Source organism: Mus pahari, chromosome 1, assembly GCF_900095145.1.
Source record: "Mus pahari chromosome 1, PAHARI_EIJ_v1.1, whole genome shotgun sequence".
In the NCBI taxonomy this organism is placed as follows: domain Eukaryota; kingdom Metazoa; phylum Chordata; class Mammalia; order Rodentia; family Muridae; genus Mus; species Mus pahari.
The window spans coordinates 140,484,834-140,508,525 of NC_034590.1; the positions used below are offsets into that span (position 1 = coordinate 140,484,834).

The 23,692-nt window shown below is 44.3% G+C and overlaps 1 protein-coding gene across 8 annotated transcripts in view; it reads right to left on the reverse strand.

Moving 5' to 3' along the window:
- Positions 1 to 1,450: 1,450 nt before the first annotated feature.
- The window catches only part of Spata6l (spermatogenesis associated 6 like), a 39,423-nt gene continuing 17,181 nt past the window's right edge, over positions 1,451 to 23,692 (reverse strand). For 5 of the 8 annotated variants that reach the window (XM_021203514.1, XM_029546139.1, XM_029546154.1 and 2 more), the window contains 8 exons: positions 23,214 to 23,294; positions 21,653 to 21,883; positions 18,992 to 19,094; positions 16,441 to 16,475; positions 15,528 to 15,715; positions 6,287 to 6,371; positions 5,350 to 5,451; positions 1,860 to 2,032 (listed from right to left, as the gene is read on the reverse strand). In XM_021203514.1, the coding sequence (XP_021059173.1) occupies positions 5,362 to 5,451; positions 6,287 to 6,371; positions 15,528 to 15,715; positions 16,441 to 16,475; positions 18,992 to 19,094; positions 21,653 to 21,883; positions 23,214 to 23,294 (813 nt within the window). In that variant the 3' untranslated portion in view covers positions 1,860 to 2,032; positions 5,350 to 5,361. Of the gene's footprint in view, positions 2,033 to 5,349; positions 5,452 to 6,286; positions 6,372 to 15,527; positions 15,716 to 16,440; positions 16,476 to 18,991; positions 19,095 to 21,652; positions 21,884 to 23,213; positions 23,295 to 23,692 lie in introns of all 8 variants that reach the window. The other 3 variants (XM_029546151.1, XM_029546156.1, XM_029546153.1) reach the window with 3 other exon arrangements.

Consider the following 23,692-nt stretch of genomic DNA (forward strand, 5'->3'; position numbering starts at 1 on the left):
GAGAAAGGAAAATAATTGTGTGATAAAAACAAAAACAAAAGCAAAAAAAAAAAAAGGCTCCATATAAAAATGAGCTTCATTTAAAAATAATACTCTGATTAAATTAAGAATTCATGCTCAAAACCTTCCCCCTTTACCTCCCAAAGGAGGGACAGAGGCTGGAGAGATGGACGAGCCGTTAAGAGCCCTTGATGGTTTTGTAGAAGACCTAGGCTCGAATCCTCCCATGTTCCGCAGCTCACAACTGCCAGGTGCTTCAGCTACAGGGGCAGAGACACTTGTGACCCCCGCAGGCACTGCCGTCATGTGTACACAGCCAAACATAGATACACAATTAGGAAAAAGAAAAATCAGATGATTTTGGAAATCAGTACTGAATGTCCCCACCTGGTTGGGTTGGTTTGGGTTGGTTTGGTTTGGTTTTTTTTAACAACTGAAATGAGAGGCAGACTCATTAGGGCCGACCTGTTTCCCTTGCTCATGTCCGTGGCCCTCTTCTGAGAACTGTAACCACCACGGTAGTAGCTTTTATTTTTGATGGCTGCTTAAAATTCACATCAAATAACAAACTGTGAACATTTAAAAGACACTGCGAACATTTTAAAAGTACATGTAAGCTAGCCTTATACTCTGCTTCCAAAGGTGGATGCACCTTTATTTGGCTGAATCTCTAAGAGTAAATGACTTTTGTTTTGTCTCCGGATTATTTTTGTTTGTTTTAATATTTATTTATTTCTCAATTTACTTTTGAAAACCAATTTCTACAGGAGAAAAAAAACAACAAACAAACCTGGTTCTCATTTTGTCTTATAAAGACCAAAAAGGTCTTTAGTGTATTGTGTAAAACAAAACTCCATAAACTAGGTAACTGATAAACAAAAGAAATTAGTCTCTCTCTCACAGGTCTGGAGGGCAGGAAGTCCAGAGTTGAGGTGCTGACAAATTTGGAACCTGGTAAAGGCCTTTGCTTGCTCCCCTCACTGTGTATGCCCTCGTGTGTTAGGAGGGACAGAGCTCCCAGGGCCTATTTCACAGCCTCACCGGGGCTCTATCCTTATGACTCGCTCTCCTCACCATACACACCCCAAGCTCCATCTAACAGTATCACCGTTCAAATTAGGAATTCAAGGAGACACAAACATTCAGACCGAAGCAATGGAGGCAGAGGAGGATGCAGAGTCATGATGGGATGGATGGAAGGGAGGCAGCTTGCCCACAGCCCCTCCCAGCAGAATTCTTCTTTCCTTTTCTTGCTCCCTCAGATGGCACAGGCATTTCGCAAAGGCTCCTGGAGATGAACACGAAGCCTGCCTGGGTGTCACTCTCCAGGGAAATCTATTTATTTAAATCTATTTATTTTATTTCTCTTAGAAAAAAAATGCTTGCAGAAGATTCTGTTTCCGATCAATGTTTATTAAGAATGTCATGGGGAGATAGGAAGAGGAAACAGTTTAAACTACAGAAATTAATCCCTCATGAAAATTCATCTTAGAAAATTAAGTGTTAAAATGAGATCTGAACTCTTCAGATGTTAATACTCTTTTTCTTGGGCTTTAATCAGGGACTTGATGTCATTTGAGCTTAATATGAGAAAATGAAACACAAAATCAGATTTATCAGAAAGAGAAAACCAAGTTGATGGTCTTTTCCCAGCTGAATTATCAGGTTATCTCCCAAAATAATCAATGCCCTGTCTCACGTAAGACATATTTGTTACAATTTTTTATGTGTTTGCTACAATTTTAAATGATTTGCAAATGGAAAAGCCCCTGATAAACTTCTAATTATGTTTTTTTTTCTATTTTTCATGCTCAAAATAAACACAACGGAAGACACAAATTCTCCAGGTGACAAGTGAATGAGAGCCCCAGACAGAATTTAATCAACAATTCTTACCTTGGGCACAAAAGACCGAGTATAAGGTTTGAATTAACAAGGGCTAGGCACCAGGAAGTCAACCCAGACAACAGGGGATGGTGTTCAAATGTCAGTGTCTCGGTGAGTGAACTCTTCATCCTTCATTCATGTTCCCCTGTGAAATTCAAAGAGCACATCCACATGTGGCATTGAGAAAAAGGCGAGTAGTTGGCACAGCCAGGGAGAGAGACAAACTATCCTAAGCTTAGATCCAGCTCGGCCTTGGCATTGCCTGTTCTCTGAGCCCCTTCCCCTGTGTCTCAGGTTCAGAATAAGGGAAAGCATTTGCCCTCTTGGTATAATAGCAGAGCCTGGCTCTGAAAGCATCTCCCTCCCCATGCTATGGGTACAGTGACTGAAGTCCTCCATTCACAGCAAAGGTGCCCAAACCTGTTGGATGCCATTAAGTGCGAGTGTCAAACACACTCACGGTTCTGTTAATTCCCCATGATTCCTCACAAAACTCAACTCGAATGTAAATGCTCTCCTAAATGCTGGGACTAAAGGCATGTGCCACCACAGTCCCTTCTTTTTATTGTGCTTGAGTTTTGCAAAGAGCAGGAGGTTACAATTTTTCCATCTGAGGAAATTCTGACTTGAGGTCCTTGACCACCATCTATTTAGAAGCCTGACTGTGAGGATGGCTCTTGTGCCCTCCCACTGAGGGTCACCTCCAGATGAACTCTGGGAGCAGATGAAGAAACTCTACAGGCATTCAGTGGACTGGAACGGATGTATGTGATATGTGGTCACTTGATACATATACACACATATACTTGCACCCTCATGCACAGAGAATGAGGGCCTGGCACTGCCTGGGGAACTGGGACCATCAGAGACAGTCTTTGGAGCCCACTTCCACAGAGGACTCTCATACATGACACTAGATGTGGTCATTAGCTTACTAAGGACCAAAGCACAGGGACCTGGGTTACCTGAGGGATTTGGGGAGGTTATGAAGATTCTTCTCTTTGTTCAAGGGGCTGTATTTATTTGGTAGAAATTTTTCTCCTTTTAAAGTCTACCAGAGAAAATCCACCCATGCCTCAAGCCCCATGTCTCAACACATCAGATAAAGACATCAACATCTTTTACCTCCTTCTACCTGCCTCCTCTCCACTCTACCTCTGCCTGAATAGTCAGCAGGAATCCCTGCTTTGGGTTCAAAATTGCTTGGTATTTTTGTGACTAGGGATCTTTTTGCACTTCTTTTTCTGGGAAACGGACCACAGGGAAGCCTGGACAGGGTAAGCTGACCACAGGAGAGATGCAGATGTGGACCAGCCGAGGAGTGAGGGCTGAATCTGTCATGGGAGTACTCAGGAACATCAAGCAGGGCACACAGGAGGAACTGAGGATGCTCTGCTGTGTGCCCACAAGTCCTCTCTGGGTTCTCTCTTCCCAGGCCACAGCGATAGCTCCAGCTCTCCCCTCACAGTTCCTTAACCTTGCCCATTCCCCAGGTCCCCCCCCCCCCCAGGTTTCCTGGGTCATTCATAATAAATGACCAGTTTGCTTCCAAGTCATCCAGTGCTCTGCCGTGCACTGCAGACCCTCCCCTAGTTCTGTCCTTTGAGATCCTTGACCCACCAGGGATCCAGAATCAAAGGAAGAACAGGCACTTCTGGGAAAGGCCTGGGAGCATCTACCGAATCTGTGTGGGGACTCCTGTTATGACAGGAACCCATTTCCCAAAGCGGACTTGGCAGTGGGGTGGGGTGGGGGTAAGAAGGGTGGGAGTCTATTGTACCTCCTCCCTAGCCACCGCCTATCAGCATCCAGATATCAGCTTTAGGTAACTTGATTTTACCCGTGTAGAAACTCAATGTAATTTGGCATTTGGTGATTACGTGGGCTATGTACCGTGTAACAACTTAAGAAAAGCATAGAGAGTCTTGCAACAAGAGATTAAGCGGCCTAGGATCCACCCTTTAATCTTCCAAGCAGAATGTTCTAAAGTAAAGCCTGCAGGATGGGCAATTATCAAGATGTTCTCCTTCCTCTGTTCTGAAGGCAGAGATCCTTGCCAGCCCCAGGGCAAGGCTGTTTGTGTCCTGAAGCATACATGAAGCTCAAGCCAGACTTTCAGGAGCCTAATTTTGGGGTAAAAATCTAGCAGGTCATCTCATTCTCCTTTATTGTTTAAAAAGGCCTACTTCCTTTCTGATGGCCATAAGATATAGCACTGTCACTCCTGGGAGGAAACACTTAAAGGCATGTGGCCGCCTACTGCCTGGGTGCCAAAGGGCTGCCATTTACACATACACCCACTCCTCTGCGTTCTTCGGTCATACTCTAGCCTTGGAAAGGCAAAAGAACGTGGTGACTCAGAGCATGGCCTCAGGTCTACTGTGCACTAAGGAGTCCTATCAGTTGTAGTCCTGGCCCTGCCGTTGGCTACGCCATTGACTAACCATGTGGCTTTGAGCAAGATATCTGGTCCCGCTATGTTCAAAAGCAGAACTTAGTAAAAGCACCATCCCTCATGGGTGGTTGTCAGAATTAAACAACGATTCATTTAGTTCATGGGATTCACTTGGCCAGCTCTTGACCCTATGTCGAAAACGCAAAAGGAAGAGTGGGGAGCTGTCAACATAATAGCAGAACCCAAGCTCCCAGGCCTCGGTCCCATCCACAGAAATCCAACTTGCAACTCATAGGCAGCCATGCCACTTTTGAAGAAAACATGGTTATTATTTGGGGTACGGAATAAGAAGGGAAACTAAGAGAATAAATAAGAAATGATGAGCACCATCCTATGACCACATACCATACCACACTTCAGCGTTCGAGACCTGCCTTAGCACCTCCTTCAACATTCACATACAAGTACACTTGATAATGACTTACTCTGGAGGGCCAACAGAAGGAAGAACGGTAGCAGGGTTAGCATGGGAAGGCAGGGCCTTGCTCAGGACTGAAACCTAGTGTGTGATTGGTTTGCCCTATACTGAGCTAAATGCTGGGTTTCCTTCTAAAAGAGACCAATTTTAGTACATTATGTCTACTTCATAAAGAAACATGCAGAGTGCTAAAATGTGTTTGTTACAATAGGAGAGAGAGAGAGAGAGAGAGAGAGAGAGAGAGAGAGAGAGAGAGAGAGAGAGAGAACTAAGGACAAATTGAAGGGTCTCAATTTGAATCCAGAAGTTGTAGTCCAGGTGGCATGTGGAAACCCAAGGCAAGACAGAGGCTGAGGTCAAGAAGCCCAAGGGTCTCCTACATAAAGAGGGAGGGAGGTGTGGGACAAGGACCATGAGAACTGGCAAGTCGTTGCTATCAGTGTTCCACTGAGCAGGGGTTGCGGGTAGGGGCGTTCTCAGAGCTCCTCCCCACCTCCTCCACACTTCCTAGTTACTTCAATGACAGCAGGAGATGGAAACTGCTTTTAGCAAACCACAGTAGCAAACAGACCTTAAGCTGCTTACTTACGTGAGACAGGGGTTAAAAATATCTCTGCACACGCAGTAAGTGTTTCTTCAGAGGGTAGCTTGGTCTTTCATAGATAGAATTTGTTTCAGAGATAAAGTCTTCCTATGACAAAACATATCCAGCAATTGCATTACCCAAAATGTAATCAAGATTGGTAATAGCCTCTATGTGCCCTACAAATGGGGTCAAGTGTGTGTGTGTGTGTGTGTGTGTGTGTGTGTTCATCCTTCCCTCTTTCCATCTTAAGGAGATGAATTTTCTTTAGGTTGGAAAATATGATTAAGCCAGAGCTCTTCAGAGAGGAAAACCAAAAACAAACAAACAAACAAACAAACAAAAAACCACCTGACTACTCCCATGGGTATCATGACCAATTCCACTAACAAGTGTCACCCTGCCAGTCGGGTATAGGTTCTAGCGGGTATAGGTTTTGACACTTCACTGGAATGCCTTTAAATTCTGCTCAAGATCACCAAACTGTGTGTCTGCAGGAAACTTCGAGTCCCGGGCACACCAACTATCCTTAGGGATCAGAAGTGCTCCCTAAGGTCACAGAAAACATCAATAGCCCCAAACACCGCATTCAACTCTAGACGTCATCTCTCCCAGATCGTGGCCCTCCATAGCTCTCACACAGTGCTTCCCTCTGTGTGCTGGGATAGAGAGTGAGCGCATGCATGGCCCGTTGGATAGTTCCCAGGACCTCTGCCCAGTGACTGCTGTGCTCACCGTAATCTTCTCTGTCCCTTCCTCTGGGAGCCCGCTCAGACTCCCGACCACACAGATATGCACCTGGTCAGGCTCGTGCTATTATGTTCTCTCCCGGGTGAGGGTCAAAGTCTCACATTATTTTACTAATATCTACTTCCCTCACCAGACTTCAAATTCCAGTTCCCACATTTATCAGCAAGGATTTAGTTTCTCCAGAACACCTAACCTTTGGGTGAGCTCTGTGGGATATCAGAAGGCTGCATACCCTCTCAGGGATCTTCTGCCATGTGGACTGAGAATAAGGCTGGAACCTGTCCAAGAGAATAAATGGAGTGGAACATTATGCAGTTATGAAAAAGGATGCTGACCTAAAGTACTTAAAAATATGGTTGAAACTTAACCAGAAAGGAAAGCGTCACACCTATCATTTTAATGCTGGCATTACGCCTACACCTGAGGGAAGTGGCAGTGCCAGCAACAACGTGCTATGCCCAGTTCCTGCCTATGACCAGCTCCTCTTTGGACTTCATTAGTTCTTAGGGAATTCACTAACGAGCAAACTCTGCTTCTTTACCCTCAAATTGTATTTTAAAGACTTACTCTCAATTGTCTTCTGCCACAAAGACTTTGTTTTACACCTCATCACCCTTTGGCCACTCAGAGCCCAACATAAGCATGAACCTGATAAGGGCTTCCAGCTTCTTACTGTGCTTTCTCCCTTCCAGATTCCCAGATTCCTCTGTGCAGGATCCTGCCGACTTCCCACCCCAGTCCCCACTCTTAACTCCCAACCACTCACCTTGAATGAACTCCAGTGCTGATGTCTCCTTTTGGAGCTGAGCCCATGCCTATAGAGGCCAGTTGACCCGTGTGTTGTTCATTTCACAACACTTCTGACAGTGGACACTGGCTGGTTAACGTATCCCCTAGACTGAAACCCAGGCTGAGACTCTAGTCACTATCTTATCTCAACTTAGGCGTGTAATCCCAACCCTAAGGAGACTGAAGTGGGATCATGAGTTTGAGGCTAGCCTGGGCTATACAGCAGAGTCCTATCTCAGAAAAAGACAACAATAATACTCATTTCAGCTCACAGTAGGTATTGATTACCACTGTGGGGTTTAAAGAGCATTGTTTGAGACTCTGGAGGAGTGACTCAGTAGCTAAGAGCATTCACTGCTCTTCCTGAGGACCTAGGTTCAGGTCCCAGCACCCACACCTTCAACTCCAGTTCCAGGAGATCCACTTCTGCCCTCCACAGGAACCTGCACTCACACGATACACAGATACACACTCGGGCCCATAAAACAAACCTCTAAGAAGAAATGATATTGTTTGAGTAGTGAATTCATTCATACTGGTTGGGTATCACATCCTAAACTCTGAGATTACGGAGCTAAAGGCGCACACAGAAATTTGATGACGAAAAGAACAGATGCCATTTCCTTAAAAGCATTCAAAGAATTTTAGCAATTTGGGTAAAATCCGTCTCTCTGTGAATGGGTGAGAAGCACTAGAATGCCATGAGAATTTAGGATGTTTACAAGGACACTGAGAACAGAGAGAGAGAGAGCTGTCCATCAGCAGACTCTGGAAGCCTGGAGTAACTGATGGGACCACTGTGCCAAGGACCCCAGGCCTCTCCACCTGTGTGTAGTTCACTCCCATCATTCTCTCTTCACACCCTTCTCTGGAGCAAGCATGCTCAGTGGTCCCTAAGAGCACGAGGCTGAGTAGGACTGAGTCCACACATCTCCTACCGACCCAGCAACACACAGAGCAGCAAGGTCTGTACCCTCAAGGCACAGCTGCGTTTCAGAAAACATTATAGGCATAAGTTTTGCTCTCCCTAAGCAACTTATGAGAAATACAGCAAGCCTTTAAAAACGGCCACCAACTGGACACATAGGCCTTGAAAATACTATGGTCACATACAAGGAATAGAGCTGTGATTCTCCTCATCACAGACAAGAAGAGTTGTGAAGGCAGGTGACATGTTAAAGAGAGGGAGACAGGAAGGAGGGCTGTCTCTCTTTCCTTTGAGACAACCTTCACCACTCTGGTATTCAAAAGACTTTGTACATATCGCACTAAAATCTGAAAAACCTACAGTCTACAATATGACCCAGAAATACCACTCCTTGGCATAGACTTAAAGGTCTCCGCATCCTACACCACAGACACTTGCTCAGCAAGGTGTATTTCCACCCCATGCATGGTAGCAAGAGATGAAGGAATAAGGGAAACGTGGTACACATACACTATTCAGCTGGATTGAAAAAAAAAAGAAAAAAGAAATCATGGAATTTTCAGGTAAATGGATGGCATTGGAAAGGATTATATTGAGTGAGGTAACCCAGACCCAGAAAGACAAACATTTCACGGACATTCTCTCTTATCAGAGGCTCCTAGCTCCCAATCTCCAGATGTGAGAGTGTAGCATGAGTAACCGCAGAAACCAGTAAGTTATGAGGCACTGTGGAACTGAGAGAGGAATAGTATACAGGTGATACGAAGGGGGAAGGGGAAAAGTAGAAAGGAGCTCTAACTGGGAAAAGCAGGGAAGGTCAATACAGAAAGAGAAGGAAGAAGGAAGGATAAATAGCACCAAGGTTGTCTGATGAAGCCTGTACTGGCCAGTTTTGTGTGTCAACTTGACACAAGCTGGAGTTATCACAGAGAAAGGAGGAAATGTCTCCATGAGATCCAGCTGCAAGGCATTTTCTCAACTAGTGATCAAGTAGATAGGGCCCTTTGTGGGTGGTGCCAGCCCTGGGCTGGTAGTCCTGGGCTCTATAAGAAAGCAAGCTGAGCAAGCGAGGGGAAGCAAGCCTCCATGGCCTCTACATCAGCTCCTGACTCCAAGTTCCTGCCCTGTGTGTGCTCCTGGGGTCACTGGCACAGTGGTCCTGACTCCCTTTGGTGATGAACAGCAATGTGGAAGTGTAAGCTGAATAAACCCTTTCCTCCCCAACTTGCTTCTTGGTCATGATGTTTTGTGCAGAAATACAAACCCTGACTAAGACAAAGCATCAACATTGTTTTATATTAACCTAAAATAATTAGACACAATATGTGTGCATGGATGTGTGTATGTGTGGTGGGGGGAACAGATAGACAGAGACAGTGACAGAGAGAGGGGAGAGAGATCTTAAATGAAGTTGTGCCACTTGAGCACAGTAACAAGTACAGTAACAAGAACAGTATTCTAACCAACTGTACCAGGCATGAGAAACCTCCTTTTGAGTGGTTGGTCAATATAGTCCAAATGACTCCCAAAACAATCTAGGCCATTAATGTTGCCCTGGGATGGCCCCCAGAGGTTGATGGTAAGACCCTGTGGCTGAAGACATTGAACACTTAGGATACAGGACTTGGATGATTTGACCTGGTCTGAAAGCATCCTCTCTACAGTCTAGTTTACATAGGATCATAAAGGCCCACGCACGCTCCCAAGGGAGGGGGCAATTACTGGTCCTACCCAGCTATGATACCTATAAAACACAACAATGACCAGCATAGCAAGATAGCCACAAGAGAGTATTAGTGGCACTCACATGTTGGCGGTAACCAACAGCTGCCCAGGTGGACTTAAAATCTACTCAACAGACGGGCAATCATGGCTAGTCCTAGAAACCTAGCCACAACAATGACCAGCATAGCAAGATAGCCACAAGAGAGTATTAGTGGCACTCACATGTTGGCNGTAACCAACAGCTGCCCAGGTGGACTTAAAATCTACTCAACAGACGGGCAANCATGGCTAGTCCTAGAAACCTAGCCACAACAATGACCAGCATAGCAAGATAGCCACAAGAGAGTATTAGTGGCACTCACATGTTGGCNGTAACCAACAGCTGCCCAGGTGGACTTAAAATCTACTCAACAGAAGGGCAACCATGGCTAGTCCTAGAAACCTAGCTTGGGTAATGAGGTTGTGAATATCAGAAGAGAATCTACTATTGTGTCTTTGCTAGACCAGCATAATTCTTTAACTGCGTTACAAATCGTATCCTTATAACCACAGATAAGTGTGGCTATCATCCCTCATCAAAGAGACTTCTCTCTACAGAAAATAGATATCACAGAAAACCACAGCAGGACACAGTGAAAAGATCAGTGGATGGTGGGGAGCCCGGCCCCAGAAGAGACAGCTCCTATATCTATGGACCAGAGGACATATCAGAAGAGATTACAGTTTTTTAAAAAAAGGCATCAATTTGAGAGTGGATAGAGAAGATGGGAGGGGCTTAAGGAAGAAAGGGAAAGGAGAAAGTGAATTATATTGAAAAGATAAAAAGTTAACTTTTAAACCATTGAGCTAACACTAATTACAGGATGAGAGAAAATGTTTGCTACCAATACCTCAAACAAGAGATGAACATCTAGAATACAAAAAGAACTAAAATAAGAAATAATAATTTTAAAAAAGGATCCAGTTAATAAATGGGCTGGTAAACTGAATATGGTTGGTTCTCAAAGAAATCCAAGTGGACAGTAAATGATGAGAAAAAAGATCAGCACTCTTAGTCACCAGGGGAAGGCCACTGAGCAGCTTTGAGAGTCAATCCTACCATTCCACACCAGCAGCTATCATCAAGGAAACAAGTGAGCACACAGGCAGCCAAGGCCATGGGAGAAGGAGCCCTTCACTCACCCATGGTGGGAGCGGGAACCAGTGCAGCCACCCCGGAAATCAGTGGGCAGTCTCTCAAAACACAAAAGTAGGACTGCCATGAGACACAACTGTTCCACTCCTTGGAGTTCTCTAAGTCAGCACACCACGGGGATATCTGCACATCCATGGTCATTGCTGTGGTATCTACAACAGCTAGGAAACAGAACCAGCCACTGTGCCCATCAACAGACGAGTGGATACATGTGTGGTATGTATGTGGTATGTGAATGGTATGTGTGTGGTATGTGTGTGGTATGTATGTGGGATGTATGTGTTTCTATGTGTCTGTGTATGTGTATGTGTGTGTGTCTGTGTGTCTGTGTGTGTGTTGTGTGTGTCTGTGTGTATATGTGTGTGTGGTATGTGTGTGTATACCAATACAAATGTGAAAAACATTCACAATGGGGTTTATTCTGCCACAAAGAAAATAAAATCCTAATATGGGTGGTGGTGTCACATGCCTTGAATCCCAGCACTTGGGAGGCAGAAACATGTGTATCTCTGTAAGCTCAAGGCCAGCCCGGTCTACAGAGTGAGTTCCAGGGCAGCCAAGGCTACACAGAGAAACCCTGTTTCAATAAAGAAAAAAATATCCAGACATCTACAGAAAAATGAAATTGGAAGTAATTATGTCAATCAAACAAAGTCAGATTCACAAAGGCATGTTTTTTTCCCATGTAGGTCGTAAAACTAGAAAGGAAATTCTACTGGCTAGTTTTATGTGGACTAGACACAGGCTAAAGTCATCTGAGAAGAGATAACCTTAATTCTAAAAATGCCTCAGAAGACTTGGCTGCAAGCAAGCCTGTAGGGCATTTTCTTAATTAGTGATTGATGGGGGAGGGCCCAGCCCATAGTGGGTGATGCCATCCCTGGGCTGGTGAACCTCAATTCTATGGAAGGAAGGAAGGAAGGAAGGAAGGAAGGAAGGAAGGAAGGAAGGAAGGGGGGGAGGGAAGGAAGGAGGGGGGAGGGAGGAAAGGAAGGAGGGGGGAGGAACCAAGCAAGCAATCAAGCAACAGAGCAGGCAGGCTAAGCAAGTCATGGGGAGCAAGCCAGTAAGCAGCACCTCTCCATGGCCTCTGCATTAGCTCCTGCCTCCAGGTTCCTGACTTTTTTGAGTTCCTGTCCTCATGTCGTTCACTGATGAGCAGTGTTGTGAAAGTGTAAGCCAAATAAACCCTTCCCACCACAAGTTGCTTTGGTCACGGTGTTTCATCCAGCAATGACAACACTAACCAGGATAGAAATCATGTAGAAAGAGAGCTTGGGGCGGCTGCTGGGAGGTGGGTAGTAGGGGACATGTGACAAGAGAGTGCAAGAGCTGCAGGGTAAGGAAGGGGAACGGCAGGGAGTTGGTGGTGGGGGGGGGAGTCTGGTATTAGAAGAACAAAATATATATGAAAATGTCATAATGAGATCCATTTCTTTGTTATCTTTAAAAACCTTAAAGTGCCCTTGGGCCCCCTCATCCCTGCAAGCCGAGCACTGCCTGCCTCCAGTGCTAAGCTAACAGCGTCTCCGGAGATGCTTCTCACGCACCCCTGTGAGGGGCTGGTCCTGCTGGCTGCTGTGAAAGAGCAGCCAGAAAGGAAAGGACAAGGGACTATAGCCACCAAGGTTCCAGACATCTGCCTCTGTGATCAGCTTAACTTGTCAAGGGGGGGGGGGCTTGGAAGCTCCCCCAAGCACATGAAAGGCACAACCATCAGTGAATGCAGGGCTCATCCCCACCCCATGTCCTTGCCAGCATATGTTGTTATGTGAAAACAGCTTCCTTTAAAAGACAGCACTTAAGGCCACTCCTCTAATGGAAAGGTAACCAACTAACTCGGCGTACCCTAGAATCAGGGCTTTCCCACAATACAGGACCTTGGGGACTAAAGTCAAGACAGCCATAAGCCAACTGGATGATGGCCTTTCTGTGGTCACAATTCTTTGTCATTGTGGATAATGGCATGACTTAAATAAGCATAGTTCAGTTAGGTCCAAAGTCACCTGTTTAGAATGACTGGGCACACTGAATTTGCTGCCTCATCTGAGATGGCGAATGCCCTCTCACCTTCCTATGTTCCCTGCCCTCCCTCCACTGACTGAATGTTCTGGAACTCTCTTCTGCTTTTTAAAACTCCACTGTACTTCCACAGTTATCCTCAGATCCTGGACACTGGGACCCAGCAGTTCTCCACAAACTCATCTTATTGATGGAAGCTGACAAAGCCCCTGTCTTCTTACCTCCCATCCCCCATCCTCCACTAACTCAACCTTGAACCAGTCTTGTTCAGGGCCCACATGAAGAAGCCATTTCCTCATTTATTCTCCAAAGATATCTGTGAATTTCTGCCTTGTCAAAATCATTTTGTGTGTGTGTGTGTGTGCATGTGTACACGTGTGTGTGTGTGTGCACGTGTGCGTGTGCATGAATATACACATGTATTTTTATTCTGTGCTATGTTGCAAGTTGTCAGAGAATAGGAGAAATGTGTTAGGTGTTAAGTTAGTCTCCATTCCAGGTGTGGCGAGCAGGTTATCAATCCTATGACTCTGTCACACACTCAAAGTCCAATCTCAATTCATTGTGTTTGACTCAGTAAACATGAGGCAACTCTTACACCAGCCAAAACTGAGGATCGGCTGGCCGGTTACATGAAGATGCTCATCAAAGGGGAGCAGAATGGATACATAAATGCAGATGCCATCTGACATGTTCAGAAGCAGCAGGGTTCCACTGCTCTCTGTGGGATTTAACTTCCATCTGCCCTGTCCCCCTCTTGCATTGGACCACTGTTGAGAGCATACCATGATCCGGGTCATGTTAAGCGGGATGGGGTTACGTCAACCTTCCTGTCTAGTTTGTGAGCCCCTAGAAAGTAGAGCTGTGTCATGATTATTGCAAATAGCTGCCCAAGAAGTTCATATGTATTTTGGTGTCAGAGAATCCTGTTGTACTAATTCTGGTAGTTAGGAAAGTATATCTAAAAAAGCACACAGACAGAGCCTTGGGCATCCTAGATCCTACAGCAGAGGAACAGTGGCCGGAGGCAGAGGGGCCTTTGACATCAAAGTCATCTTCACGATTTAAAGGTGGAATACTGCTGAGGTCACCCATCACTTAAGAGACAAGTGTCACTGGAGGCCACATCTGGAGGTCCCCACCAGTTCCCATGCTCTAGGTCTCTGCATGCTGAACAATGGCCCTCATCGTCACCCTTGGAGAAGCACAAACCAGAAGGGGAAGACACTAGACCCTGTGACTATCTGACCACCTGAGCCCGGCAAACCTGGTGTTTCCAAATCTGTACCACTTTCCAATACAGTGAATAACCAAAAATTGACATTATTAGCTTATTAAAACGTCTGATCTAATTTCCTTAAATAGTTTAACATTTTAATATAGTTGTGCCATCATTTCTGGAAAAAAAAAAACCTAAAAATTGATTGTTACTTTCTTATACTACCTTAAACGAAAGTATAATTCCTATTAAATTTCAAGGGCCATTGGGGGACTGTTTAATGTGGGCCCTCTGTGTGCAGCAACTGTGTTTCTGGGGAAGAGAGTGTCTAATGCCCATCGCTAACAATGCAGAGAAGAGCTGACCTGCGTATGCTTCTTTCAAAGCAGCCGTCTGGTTTTTTTTTTCAGGGCCCCTTCCATGGAGTGAAGGTAACTAACCCCTCTGCTGCTCTGCCCGAGTGCCAATCTACCCAAAACATAGGGCTTTGGCTCATCCTGGCCAACTCGGGCAAGCTAAATGCGTAGTCATCATATTTGAGATGCTGACTGGCAAATACAAATCTCCGCTTCAGCTCTCTAGACAGACTCCTATGCAAATGTTTTCACTACTTGCAGTCCTGTAAACAAACCAAGAAGCTATCCCTATGCAAATTAAATATGCACATTAATGGTGTTTATTGTTGACTAGGGGAACATAGATGATTTCCCTAACTCCTTTCTGTCTAGCGAGCACTTTGATATTGTAAAACTAAAAACTTCAGTTCTAAAAATCTATGACAAAACAATGAGTAGATAAATATTGTTAGTTTTTTGCAGACTGCTTATACCAAGCATCCGGTTTTGGTTTGTGTTTGGGGTATGTGCAAGTGCAAGTGTGTGTGCATGTGCATCCGCCCGTGTGCGTGTGCATGCGCGCATATGCAGCAAAGGAAAGATGTTGTTGGGAATCCTCTATGACGCTCTACCTTGTTCCCTTTGAGACAGGTTCTCTCTCACTGAATCTGATGTTCATCTTCATTTACTTGTTTGTTTGTTTGTTTGTTTGTTTGTTTGTTTAGTGGGCTAGTCTCTGTCTTCAACCCAACCCACCACCAGTGAGACCACATCTGACATCTTTCTATTGGTGCTAGAGTTCTGAACTCAGGACCTTAAACTTGTGCAAGTGTGCACTTATATCCACTGGGCCATCTCTCTGGCCTGTTTTTCTTTTCTTCTCTTTCTGCTGTTGTCATTGTTGCTGTTGCTATTGTTTGCAATGCCAGTTCAGTTTGACCTTTCTTTTTGACAGCACTGGGATGTGAGCCTAGAGACCCATGAATGCTAGAAAAATACTCTTATCACTGAGCTATACCACTAAGCCTACACCGGGTATCCTCAAACACTTTTTCCCAAAGAAAGAGAAGAGGTTAATGGTGTGCTTTGTGCAGATTTGGAAAGGGATGGTCACATTCACTAACTGAATATTCCAGCAAAGCGAACTGAGAGAGTATTCAGGCTTTCTTCCTCACAGAGCCCGAGACTCTTCAGGCGAGGGAATAGATGCTGGCTGCTGACCTTTCTTGGAGAAGAGGATGGTCCAGAGGGCTGGGAGGTCTGGAGAGCTGTGAGGTCGTAACTGAAGTGTCTGGGTGGAAACTGACATCTCCTTGGTGATTGAGCGAGGGCTTTCTGGACTCACTTGAATCTAAAGGTGGTGGTGGCTGGTTCTTTAAGACAATCCGCTCATCTGGCTCTCGAATAACCTGAGTGACAACATGCATTATTTTTCACTTGTAGTTTGGGTTTTGATTTGCCTAATAATTGCTAGGGGCAGGCTATAACAAGAGAGAAACTGAGGTAAGGTAACAATATGCGGCCAGGGACCTCCAGTAAATAAAAGGGGGGGCAGTGGTCTAGAAGGGTCAGGAGTCCAGGCCAGGGGTACACAGCCAAAGGGCTCTGCATGTTAACAAGGAAAACCTGAATTTGCACTTGGAACTTTGATTTCTGAGGACACAAACTGTTTGGTTCCAGGAAAGATCTGATTTTTAAACAAAGTGTATCTGTACTGTGCATATTCAATGCAGCATATACTTAATTTCTTCTCCATACATCCCTTTCAGCTTTTAGCACACAAGCTCACAGCTTAGCAAACATATTAAGCCTGAGACCACATTTACCACCTCACTGTACAGAGGTATCTGGTTGGCGAAAAGCAGCATGAGCCACTGGCGGTAAAGTAAGAATAACCCTATATATAAACTCTTCCTTGGTAGTGGGTCACACAAACAGAAGAAGGGGAGCAAGCCAATGAACCCCACAGTGGAGCAGGCAGTGGAGCCTGAGGACCAGTCTGTATAAACCCTACATCAGCTATGCTGTCCTGTCATGAGCACCACAGCTAGGGAGGAATCCTCCCCACTAACGGCACGGGGCCTGACACAGATGCTGGAAATAAGTCATCTACAGATGCTGCTGATACACGTACCTTTATGTTCGCCTCCAGGCTGTGAAGAGAAGATGCTAGAAGAAAGAGGAATAGGGTGAGGAACTCATCATTATCAGTTAGCCATAAAACTGCTGACACATTCATCCCATAGCAGAAAGAAGAGTTTAGACCATAATTGGACAGCAAAAGAACTAAAGTGCTCCCTTGAGTCTCCCCTGCGATTCTATAGGACCTTTCTGTCTTCCTGGGGTCCACAACAGTCTAGCTGTAGTTTCAGTGACAGTCCAACACAGTTGGAAAGGGGTTGGGGGACAAACAGGCCATGGATCAGACGTTCAAGAGCCTTACTTAAAGAAAGAAAACATATTTGCCCAGATGTGCCGAGCTTTGAAGAAGGCAATATGAGTCTGATATAAAGTTCCTGTGCTCTGCCTCATGAGTCCTTGCTGGTTTCTGCCTCTTGAGGATTACTGTCCAAAGTAAAGGTGAAAATAAAGTAAAGCCAATGGATGCATACGAAGCACGAGGCACCTAAACCACAAATCACTGTCATTACCCTAAAAGTATGAGCGATAAGCAGACCTCACACTCGTGAATGGCAAGGATGATTAGAAAATAAAGTGATAAATAAAATAATAAAGCCTAGCATGTATGAGACCCTAGTTCCAAAGCAAAGCCAAATATTGCAGTACTAAATATTTTATTATTCTAAAAATAATAAACACACACAGGGGAAAAACAAAAAGCAAGTGGATTTCCCTCCTTCCCCCTCCCCCAGGTTTAATGACATTCTTTGAACTCCTGGTTCACCTTACGGCAGCAAATGTAATAAGAAAGAAATAAGAAGAGATTTTTAAAGCCTGACGTGTTGCCTGCCTGAGCACATGCATTTCTGTGTATGTGCACGACCCTGGAAACCTTCTGCCCTAAGCTGGGCAAGGAATCAGCAAAGTCCCTTGCAGCTATAGGGACAAAACTAGCCTGAGGCATAGGAACCCCTTGGGCACTCCCCTGCACGGTGAGCTTAGAACTCATCAACATCTGGTCTGCTTTTGACCCCTTGTTTCTCAAAGGGCAAGCCATAACCCAACAGCGTGAGGACCAGCCAGAAGCTCGTGAGGAAAGGACTCAGGTCCCACACCAACATGGAACCAAGAGCTGCAGTTTGGAGGCATGGCTTTCTTCTCCCTCGGTCCTGGAGATTGCCCAAATGCCAGGGATTCCAGAATCTAATTCCAGAGCTCTGAATGTATGCAGGTTGTAGCTCTGCTAACAGCTTGATGTGTGACTTGCACTAACACGGTAACTTCTGCAAATCCCCTTCTCCTGCCAGACAAAGACCAGGACAAGCATGGTGAATGGGCGCCATCAGATGCAAGCCAGCATCAAGCTTGACCCTCTCTTCTAGGAAAAGACATTTGCTGCTGCTTGCATTCACTGTGACAGGAAGGATGGCACTGCTTTTACAGGCTGCACTTAGTGATCTTCAATGGCAGGGCTTAAATTACCTCTCAGATGTGAGGAATCACGTTCCCCTCTCAGCTCCACAACTCTGTCAGTGCTCAGCTGAGATCCTTCACTCTGCCCTCAGAGCACTGGCCTGAGTTAGCATAAAACCTTCTATAGTCCCTTAAAGGCACAAACCATTAAGCCTAACACAGGGAACTCCAGTGTGAGAACATGGCAAGTCAGTCCTACCAGGAGGTAACAGAGGGGACCATTGCTAAGGGCTAGACTTAGAACTCCGGGCAAACTGCTATGTCCTTCACTAGGGATAGACTCACACATTCCAATCACTGTCCATCAGTGTGTAGTCCAGAGACCTCAGTGGGGGACAGGGGTCCCTTCAGGACCTTTTACAAAACCTCCCAATTAAAGCTTGCATTCAAAATTACACCAAGACATGATTTATTCCTCAGTCTCATTCTCCCATAGTCTTAACAAAAAGCCACCACAACACATCATAACATAACTGGTCTAATGGTTAGTAACTTCTCTGCTGGTGTACTACATTTCACAATTACTCAGTTTCAATTTCGAACATGCTAAGTGCGGAGAGCCATCACCCACACCAACCAAAGCTCTTTAAAGCCCCCAGTATCATTTACAAATGCATTATGATCCTGAAATCCACAGCACTGAAGACAACTAGCTGCCTTAGCCCAACTGCTTCAGAGAGCTGCCTCCCTCCTCACTAACACAGAATCTGGTCAGCAAGTGTCATGAGGCTCTTATTTCTTCCCCTCAGGAAAAAAAATAGCAAAACAAACAACAGGTTCTCTAACTGTCAGGGCTGCCCGTGCAGAGTTTACAGGAGGGCAAGCTGCAGTCTGCTTTGCCAGTCTACCCAGGGGCTGTAGCCACATTGGTTAGTCACACCCTCCAGCTCTGTCCCCTTCAAGTACCCAGGGACAACTTGAAAACAAACTGCTTCTTATTTCTTCTGTCCCACATGAAGGCCACCGCTAGAAAGACCTTGAGAATCAAGCCCACTGCTTCCAGAGTAACCTGGAGTTCCTCAGAGGGAAGGAGGCTTAGTGGAATGCAGTGGTGCTCACTGGGGAATGTTGGTAACAAGGAACTCAAGTACCTCTTCTCTTCGAAAGATCAAAGTTCATTAACTTAGGTTTTCTTTTGGACTTCTGTGAACGGTGCTCCAAATTATTTTCACCAAAGGGGTTTCCACTGTCCACCTGAAAGCGAAAGAAACACGGAAGTTTCATCACCTACAGTCACTTGGATCACCGTCTTATTACCCATGATGCCTTTCCACCTCGGGCAAAGAGAATCTTGGAAAATAATCTAATTCGCAGTCTCCACGTATGTTACATTTACTCCACAGAAGAAACTGTCCACCATCTCCACTGAGGCAAGATATGAGGGTGTGTCAATGATGAGCAGAGAGAACTGAAGATAGACATAAGACACATTCTCAGAACCGGTAATGATGAAAAGACAGCGCCCAAAGCTTCTGCCTCCTGCGTGCTGTGACTATAGGTGTGAGCCACCAATCCAGCTTGGAGTCCTTTGAACTGGACAGAGTATTCCAGAAATCAAGAGATTGGCCAGATTCCCTTCCAGTTTGCTGTCTAGATTCTTTTAAAACACAATAGCACTAACTACTCTCTTACTTAAAGTGACAGGCCACGTTTTCATAAAACAAAATTGATAAACACAATCTGTGAAAGCAGATCGAAATACTTAAAAAGGAGATTCTTCTGCAGCATAAAGCTAGACTTTGAAAGTTTTGTTTATTTTATCAGTGAGGCAGGCTACAATGCTAATTTTGATTGTATGTCAAGAAAGAGACTGAAGTTTTCTAATTTAAAAAATTTAAAGGTATGAGTGTTTTGTTTGCATGTATGTCCATGTACCACAGGTGTATTGATGCCCAAAGAGGCCAGAAGTTGATATCAGATGTCCTGGAACTGGAGTTATAAACAGGAGCTTCTCTGCAGATGCTGGGGATAGAACCTGGGTCCTCAGGATGAACAGTCAATGCTCATAACTGCTGATCCACCTCTTAGACCCAAGTCCTCTAAGGGTTTTTTTTGTTTGTTTGTTTTGTTTTGTTTTGTTTTTGAGACAGGGTTTCTCTGTGCAGTCCTGGCTGTCCTGGAACTCACTCTATAGACCAGGCTGGCCTCGAAATCAGAAATCCACCTGCCTCTGCCTCCCAAGTGCTGGGATTAAAGGCGTGCGCCACCACGCCCGGCTCCTCTAAGTTTTAATGTCTCACATATGAGCAGGAAATCTAGGTAATCAAGTATGTAGAATGATCTGTAAACAAGGTAAACATATAATGAAAATGAAAGGTTTCGCTCCCTAAGACATCTAGCCTATTTTTTGAAGATTAATTAACCCACAGTGCCCAGGACTGCATTTTAACACCGCTTATATGGAATAGAATAAGCTACATTGTCAAAAAAAGATGCAAGCTACCAGTCCTTCTATGGGGCCATGTTTAATGGCAGGTTGCTACATCTTGCTAGACATCCTTACCAAGACCACCATAAAGAAACCAGCCATACAGTACTTCTGTGTTTATGAATAGTCCTTATTTGTAGATTAGCCAGTCCAGATTTCCTAGCCAGAAAGCTCAATCTACCTACAAGCAAACTACACTATCTCATCAGCACCCTGACTGAGACTAACCCTAACCCACGGCCTCTACCAGATGGACAGTCATCCTTCCTAGTAATTTTAAGTCAAGATATTAATTTAGCATTTTATCAATCACAAATATTCTGAAGATAGTCAGTAACTGGAATTTGTGATGGAGATCATAAAGAATAACAAAAAAATTAACTTGAATGTATCGATATAGCAGTATAATTACAACTTCGTGGAAAACAAAGGCTATGTATAAAAAACTGAAGAAAATGAATCAAATTAATGATTTGTGGCTGTTGTGTGTGTGTATGTGTGTGTATGTCTGTGTGTACGTTTGTGGGTGAGTGTGTGTGTGTGTGTGTGTAACTCAGTAGTTCAAATTTTCCTACACATACTATGTAACCCAAGCTATAGCCTCAAACTCATGGTGATTCTCCTGCCTCAGCCACCAAAGTGCAGGGGTCAGAAGGGCACATCACCACACCTGACTTTAGATTTTCTTTTTATTACATTGAAGAGCCAGGGTGTAAACTCATCTGGGATGTCTCTGTTTTATAATATAGTAACTAAAAACAATCTTTCAAGACAACACAGACTACAGTGACTAGTGATGCCCACTGTTACTGGTGTCTGAGGCTCAGAGATTCTGAGTGAGGCCAGTCATTGCTTCCTTCACACCTCCCCATGCTGAAATCCTGTCCCTGTTCAACATTTGGCTACTGAGCACCGATCTCATTGAGGAAGTAAAAAGTGTTTCTAATAAATGGATGAGCTTCAGTTTGAATTTATCAGCCAGCCTTGGACTGACATCTTCAATTCCTGGCAGCTCCCATTCTTCTGAGTACTGGTGAGTTATCATCTACAGACGTCATACTCTATTAATAATGTTCAAAATTTAAAAATGGGCTGATTGACAGTTCCTGAACAAGTTCTCTCTGAAATGCCTTTATAGACATTTCCTAACAATAACGTTGGAAAGTGAACATAATTTAATGACAGTTATTATTCATTTGAATTCTCTCTCTTCAGTTACTACTGCCCACTTGTTTGCACGGCTCAACAATTCTTTCTCACACTCTTCTCCACATCCTCATGCAGGAAGTTACTCTGAATTTTTTTTTTTTTACTTTAAGCTCACATGTCTAACCACAAATGGAGGCTTCCTTTCTCCCGGGAACTTGAAGCTTTTTCCATGGTTGCGTTGAGTCGGCCGATGGAGATGGAGACGTTGAGGGGAGGGTACCCGGGACTGTGTGCCTTTGGGGAGTTGGTCAGAATTTTTTTCCTTTGGCTTCTTTTTCCTGTTATTTTCCTGGACTCTCTGTCCGTGCGATTTTGAGGCAGACCTTTGCAATTTACACCTTTCTTCCTGACAGCAGAAAGCAAACAAACAAATAACAAACAAACAAATAACAAACAAACAAATAACAAACAAACAACAAACAGACAAAGATTTGCTGCTCTGCTTTGTGTTGTTTTCCCAGTGCTGGGAATCAAGCCTAAGGGTTTGGGAATTGGTTAAGGCTCTCCCCTGGAGCTATACCTCCAACCAAAAATATCCTTTTGATTGAAAAAGAAAGATAATTCAGTCAGGACTATAACTGTCATTAGTCGAACATTTAAAAACTAAGGGGGGCTGGAGAGATGGCTCAGCAGTTAAGACCACTGACTGTTCTTCTAAAGGTACTGAGTTCAATTCCCAGCAACCACATGGTGGCTCACAACCATCTACAATGGGATGCGATGACTTCTTCTGGTGTGTCTGAAGACAGCTACAATATATTCATATAAATAAAATAAATCAATCTATTTAAAAAATAAATAAATAAAAACTAAGAAGACTGCTTCAAATTTATAAAACAAACCTTTAAAGAACAGTATTTCTCTATTAATCTCTATTAATCTGCCATTTAGCTTAACATAATTAGTATGTGTAACTGTCTAAAGTCACATGTTTTAAATAATAACAGGGAGGTTTATTTGTATTAGGGGAAATTTTGAAAATGGCAGATAGATACCAACATCCTCCAGGCAGACTATAGACTGGGAGAAGTGTGGGAGGCACATGCATAAACACATGGGTCCATCTATTTCACTTAGAAGCAATCAAGTATTGCTGTGTATACAGCAACAAAAGCATTTCTAATAGCTGTTTAGTGTCAGGGTCTCACCATGTAGCCCAGACTTACCCTTCAACCTATAAGCAAGTTTCCACCTCGGCTGGGGTCATAGGTATGTGTCACCCCAACCAGCTTAAAATGGTTTTAAAAATTAAAGCTAGCTGTTGTGGTGAGTTAGCAAGCATCTTCATTGAAACCTCACCTTAACCTGGTACAAGGACCCTGTCAGGCTCCTTTTTATTCTCCCAACCGTTCTGTCTGGTGTGTCTGTGATGTGGAGGGTGGGTATTGGGGTGGGGGGTGGGATACTAGTGGTCTCATATTCTAGTTTTGACATTGTCACTTAACCATCAGCCTCCACCTGAACATCGCCATTCTGAACACACAGCAAGCATACGCTAATGTGACAGCCTAAGCAAATGGTCTGATCACAGAAAACAAACTGAGCACACACTACCAAGGTTATTGCATGTTCAGGTCCATTTAAATTTAGCAAGCTGACTTCAGATTAACAGTCTTTGAATTGGGGTGGAGGTGGGCTCCTGTCATTTCTATCATAGCCCTCTTTCTGATACTTACACAAAGAAATCTGTTTTTACACGGGAACACACATTCTAGGATGGCTGTCCTTGTAGAAAACTCTATTTTGGGAGCAATGCCCTAAAAATAAGGCAGCATAAAGAGAAACAAATAAAATTATTGGAAACAATTCACTTGCCCATCTCATCTCCACTGGAAAGCTGCCAAGAACCCAAGTGTCCTGTAGTCAGCATACTCTGAATACATTTTTTTAAAACAGAAAATAAATCAAGAGCTAAACCAGTGGGCTAAGGGGTCACATATCAGATATTTACATAGTGATTCATAACAGTAGCAAAATTTCTGTTATGAAGGAGCAATGAAAGAATCTTATGGTTGGTGGTTACCATGACATGAGGAAGTATACTAAAGGGTCACAGCATTAGGAAAGTTGGGAACCACTGGGCTAAACATCTATATAACGTATACTCTATACTGAGCTGAGGTTGAAGTCAACGGAACATACTCCTAACACAACC